At 40.6% G+C, this 5,759-nt stretch overlaps 1 protein-coding gene across 1 annotated transcript in view; it reads right to left on the bottom strand.

The window, feature by feature from the left end:
• Positions 1-388: 388 nt before the first annotated feature.
• LOC107676834 (MAP kinase-interacting serine/threonine-protein kinase 2-like) overlaps positions 389-5,759 on the bottom strand; it is a 6,714-nt gene continuing 1,343 nt past the window's right edge. Inside the window, exons 2-10 of the mRNA XM_016471517.1 lie at positions 5,573-5,740; positions 5,160-5,250; positions 4,841-4,942; positions 4,595-4,692; positions 1,644-1,723; positions 1,461-1,534; positions 1,190-1,294; positions 799-854; positions 389-604 (exon numbers count right to left, since the gene is read on the bottom strand). Of these exons, the coding sequence (XP_016327003.1) occupies positions 452-604; positions 799-854; positions 1,190-1,294; positions 1,461-1,534; positions 1,644-1,723; positions 4,595-4,692; positions 4,841-4,942; positions 5,160-5,250; positions 5,573-5,623 (810 nt within the window). The 5' untranslated portion in view covers positions 5,624-5,740 and the 3' untranslated portion in view covers positions 389-451. The remainder of the gene's footprint in view (positions 605-798; positions 855-1,189; positions 1,295-1,460; positions 1,535-1,643; positions 1,724-4,594; positions 4,693-4,840; positions 4,943-5,159; positions 5,251-5,572; positions 5,741-5,759) is intronic.

The following is a 5,759-nucleotide window of genomic DNA, read 5'->3' as shown; positions in this document are numbered from 1 at the left end:
CGAAAAAGAAAGTAGGCTACACACACACACACACACACACACACACACACACACACACACACACACACACACTAAACTCAAGAGCTTAGAATAATGAAGCCCATTTCAAATTTTGAAAGAAACAAAAATTGGTTTTAATGTTGTAAGGTTGTATGCCACAAGTTAGCAACAAGTTTGTTAAGTCGATGTAGATAAATTAAGAATGGACTCAATACTGCTGCTCCACTATCTCAAAACAGATTTTGGCTTCTTCAAATTGGGGTCATAAAACCATTCCTTCATCACTGTCTTTAGAATGATTAAATCAGCCAATCAGAATGAGCTACCCTACTGACACCACACAACATCGTCAAATCGCATTAAAGCAGGTCCTCCTGATAAGAAATGACATTGACAATGTGTATATCTTATCCATAGACTTCAAAACAACAGGGAGACGGCCGTTAACAGCTTATGTTTGTTTCTCAGTCAAATGCAATACTTTGTTTAGGGTCACAAAGACACTTACTGGAGTGAGGAGCTCTGGAGTGGAGATGGGTGAACTGTCACTGTTGAGTTTAATTCCACTGCCAAGATCAAAATCGCATATCTTCACAGGCGAAATCTGCAAGAAACACATCAACAGGAAATCAGATGAAAAACCTTTGCTCAGAAATGACTCCATCCACAACTGCTGAGCATGATCGAGCATTTATAGTCTGCTTGGAAACCTCAAATCATCCGATTAAACTTTTACCACAAATGCAAAGTGTAGTCTGAGCCTCTAACTAGGCAAACATGCTGTCGTAAAAGACTCACCCTTTTCTCGTGTTCACACAAGATGTTTTCAGGCTTCAGGTCTCTGTGGGCCATTCCTACAAAAGCGCAAACACAAGTCATGCGTTAGTAGTGTGGTATTCAGGCTAAGTGAGGATTGTCGACTGGGGCAAAGATAGGCGAATGTTTCCAAAACAGCTTGTTGACAAGTGCTACTAAAATTGGCTTAGCATCCCTTCACCCAACAGTACTGACAGGAATAAAACGTCAAGTTAGTCGATGAAATATGATCAACTCGATACAATTTCCAACAACCCCCATAACCTCCCCTTCCCCAACTGTCTCCAGAGAAAGCCATCCCCCATGTGTAACACCATCTTCTTATCTCCCTTTTCCAGGCCTAAAGCACTCCTCCCAGTCGGTGTTCTCATACCTTTATTGTGAAGGAAGTCCAGTGCACTCGCAATGTCCTGCACCACAATGCTGGCTTCCTGCTCGCTGAAGTATCTCCTCTTGTGAATGTGGGCCAAGACAGAGCCTTAAAAAAACAACACCACATTGTTACACATTAAAACCGGGGCACGTGATCTTCACATTCCAATGGCGGGGCTCTCAATTTAATTACTCATGGCTGGTCTTTGGGCCCAGGGGAGACTGGGTAGTGTTTCTCAACAGTAACATAACACTACAGAAAACACACGTACCTCCTCTCAGCTTCTCAAACACAAGGTAAAACTTGTCCTCCTCCTCAAAGAACTCCACCAGCTCCAGAATATTTCTGTTGGGTGGACAAAAGACAACATTTTGAGTTAAAACCACATTGCCGCATTAGAATGCACAACATACACATTTTTCATTGCCTGTGAAAAGAATAAAGAATAGGTTACCTGTGCCCCTGACACTGGTACAGCATTTCCACCTCTCTGAAAACACGACTCCTACTGTGTCCTGGCCTTTTCTCAATGATCTACGAGGTGAAAAAAAAAATGGCAGGTTAGGATCAAAGCCAAATGAGAAACAACAATCCTAAGGTGACAACTGCCCCTTAATCTAAGGGGCCGTTTACACGACAACGTTTTCAGCCAAACACAGGAAACTTTTTATGTGTTTTGACTGTTCGTTTACACGACAACGACGTTTTGGGGACTGAAAACGCATATTTTTGAAAACAGGTTTCAAAGTGCAAGTTTTTGAAAATGGCACCGTTATCGTTTCCGTGTAAACACCCAATATGGGAATCTTTGAAAACGGTGACGTCATGCATGTGCGTAGTATGTGTTAGGTATGTAGACGTGCAGAACCTGACGATTTTAAAGGCAAGCGCGAACAAACATACACAACAATGGCGGAGTGCATGGTACTGTTGTTGCTGCTCAAGAGTTTGCTAATGCTTCTTCAGCAAAGTGTGGATTTACTTCACCAATATTACAACCAACAGCGGAGATGCATCATTTACATCACATAATTGTCACTTCCCTACAGGTACTGTTTACTAACCAGTTGACACTGGCATACTGGCCTGGAATACGTAATACAGTGTTTTTGGCCGTTTTTTGCGGATATGTGTAAACGCGAATCGTTTTGAAAATGTCGTGTATACGTGAAACTTTTTAAAAACGCAAGGGAAAAACTTTTCTGTTTTTGACTACACCGTTGTCGTGTAAACGTAGCCTAAGTGACAATCTGATTACAAATTAAACCACTTTAAAGTAATAGTTCACCAAAAAAAGTGAACTATCAAGTGTGTTTTATGTATGAAATGCAAACATATATAATTTGATGTGCAAATTTAAATGTTTAATGCTGATTTTGCCTCCACTTTCACTGTATGGAGAGAAAAATACTTTTTTGTTTCACAGATGAATGAATGTCATATGTTTAGAACAACATGAAGGTGAGTAAAAACTGAATTTTATTCTTGGATGAAATATCCCCCAAAAAACTGCTTTACATTTTTTTTTTAAAGTGACAATGAGGGGCCCACACCATTCACTTAATCCCCGAGTACAACAACCAAATGCACAAGCAAAAGTTACTGTTGACATTGAATCACATCCTCCCCCATGTGAGGCCTCTGTGTTTTCCTGACTCTGTGCGGCTCTTCCAGCTCCCTGGATTAGCAGTACTATTGAGAACGTGCAGACGAGCACACAATGCGTATCATGGTCAAGAATGAGGCCTGCAGGCCAGCGCATTCCCAAAAACCCCAGCGCTGCTGCCACACGCCTGAGTCAGCAATCAATCCACTCAAAAGTCACCAAAAAAAAATTACAGGGTATTATAAATGCTTGCGGGAACCTGAGGGATGTGGTGACAGATTTCACCTAGTTGCTGAAGTCTAAACATGTTATTTGCTGCACAGAAGAGCTTTTACAATATGTTGGCAAATACATTGTATGCTATATGATGCAAGTGAGAGTGCCCATAAATCTCCATGTTAGCTTTAGAAGGGGCCCTATAGAGTCTGACCACCGTCTGTAAATCAAACCTCACTTGTAAACACTACCTAGGCCCAGCTGAGGCAGCTACTGGGGTTGTTTTCATTCAGCCTTTCCTTTTGTTCAGACCGGGACGCCACAGATCTCTCCCCCCTGACACAAACTACGCAAAGAGGAGGAGGGGGTTGGCAGGACATCTGGTGAGAGTTGTCTGAAACCCATCCCAGCATAAACTGACCTAATGCTTGTAATGATCCACCCCCCTCAGGGATTGAAACACATCCCTAAATCATTGTATCGTCTTTGTGTGGCTGGCCTATACGACCACCTTATATTTAAATAAAATATGCTATATTATTTCTCTTTGGAAAAAAGCATATTTTAAATGCTAAAAATGTAAATTAAAACAAGAAAGACCATTTTTAAAGTTTGATAAAAAATATTGAAATGAACAAAATAGAGTTTTTATGAAGTTATACTGTAAGAAAAACAAAACATGCAAAATGTCACAACACTTGAGCTTCCTCAAATCAGTAAGTAAAAACAAAACATATTCCTGGCACACAATGTACATTTCCTAATATGCTTTTGTTCTAGATTCCGCAATGTGCGAGACAGACAAAAAAAAAAAAAAAAGTAGGTAAACACTTCAAGGATTTAACTCCACCCTAGCCCCCCCTTCTCTTGAGGTTTATGTTTTGGCAGACTTGCCAGTACATTATGTTACCGCCACGGTACAATCTACCAGCCAATAAGAGCGATGAACGGTAAGAGCATGAGACTGTTTCCCGTCTCTGATTGGTTGGCCTTTCAACCGGTCTAACAAAAACAATAAAGTCTTTCCACTAAGTCTGCTCTGTAACTTGTAAAACTACAGTAGCACAACAGAGGGACTATGTGTTCAAATATCCGTGTGTGTGAACAACAACATCATCACTCGGTTAAGAGAAAATGGCTAAACAAGCATGTGCAAATAGTAAATATTATTCACAGATTTTTAAAAACATGTTACATAATGAATGCTGTAATATCAAGATTTTCAAATCCAAGTGTGCATCTCATAAGCATGGCCTGAGCGTGACCTCACCATCCACAGCTTGCAGGAATCTAGCAAGCCCTCACCAAACATATGCAACAGTGCCAGTCAGCACAAAACAACTACAGTCACGTCTGCTCACCAAAGATGGAAATGTAATTCCCGTAACCCATTTGATTCCATTTCCAAGAGACGGCTTCAAAGGGAAAGTCCTTTCTAACAATAGCTCTTGAATGCCATATCTGCACGGACGCTTCACATGGAAAATCTGTTTACAGAATGCAACTGCTATTTTAAATGACACTGTATTGTAGCAGCTCAGGTTAGTTCAAATGTAACGCACGTAACCTGTAAAGCATCTTACCTTCACAGCATATTCTTTGTGGGTGATTTGGTTGATGCAGGTCTGGACTCTGGCATAGGCCCCTTCTCCCAGCACCTCATCTTGCAGTTTATATACATCTGAAATCAAAACAAAAAAGTGTTATTACACTACTGAACCTATTCGGACCTGTCAAACTGTAAAAGTATACTTGAATAATTTCCCTGGTGAAATTGTAACACCTTAGCCGTGCAAAAATAGATGTCGCCCCATCTGATATGCACTTACCCTCAAATCGCCCTGAGAAGCTGTCTGTTGCCCTGCATCTCTTTTTCTTCTTGTTTCTCTTTTTGGCATCTGGGATGTCGATGGGCTGGCTGGATGGCATGTCTGTGTGTCACAACAGAAAGAAAATTCCAATATAAACACCCACAGAGCGCAGCTGGATCATACTAAGAAAAAATAAGCAGATAGTATTCATCCCTTATCTTTAAAGGTAAAATATGTAAACATTGGTGTAAGGCCACGAATCACAGGCAGAGCTTTCAGGTCTTCCTATTGGTTTTTCCATAACAGTTAGATATAAAAAAAAAGAAAAAAAACTTACCAAGTCGGGCGGAACAATCAAAATTGAAGGCAGATTCAAGGAGATGGGATCCTGTTTTGGAAAATTCCTCAGATTCAAAGGGATTTTGGCCCTGGAGATTAAAAAATATATATTACTCAAGACTTCAACAGTTCAACAATGTTGCACATTTGTTAAATGCCCTGCTTATACTTATTACTGGGCTTCTAATGAACAACTAAGAGCCTCTTGGCATTCGGTTTAATGTTTAATAAATGTCCTAAGATCTCTGATACCCTATGCAATGGAATAAACCTGATCTCTTAACTCGTCCAACGTATAAATAAATGAAAACATTTATGCCTATTATGTGATGTGATCCATCGCCTAATGCCAAAACAATTAAATATTTATTCATGCAACAGTAGTAGAGACGAGTGAGATCACACTCTCACCTTAAAAGAGCGATGGAATCCGGTAACTTCGGTGATCTTGTTCTGCACCATTTTGTTCTGATTTGTGGGACTGGTGGATGGCGGCAACAACGGTGGTTTTAGCTTTAGTGATAAAGTTCACTCAGCTAATCCAATGTTTTAGGAACCGTGGTGCTTTAAACGGGGTACCTGGGGGGGGGGGGGTCGG

The sequence above is a fragment of the Sinocyclocheilus anshuiensis genome, unplaced genomic scaffold (genome assembly GCF_001515605.1).
Source record: "Sinocyclocheilus anshuiensis isolate Anshui unplaced genomic scaffold, SAMN03320099.WGS_v1.1 scaffold1403, whole genome shotgun sequence".
NCBI classification, from domain to species: domain Eukaryota; kingdom Metazoa; phylum Chordata; class Actinopteri; order Cypriniformes; family Cyprinidae; genus Sinocyclocheilus; species Sinocyclocheilus anshuiensis.
Note: the sequence above shows the minus strand (reverse complement) of the source record. Positions and strands in the feature narration are given on the sequence as shown.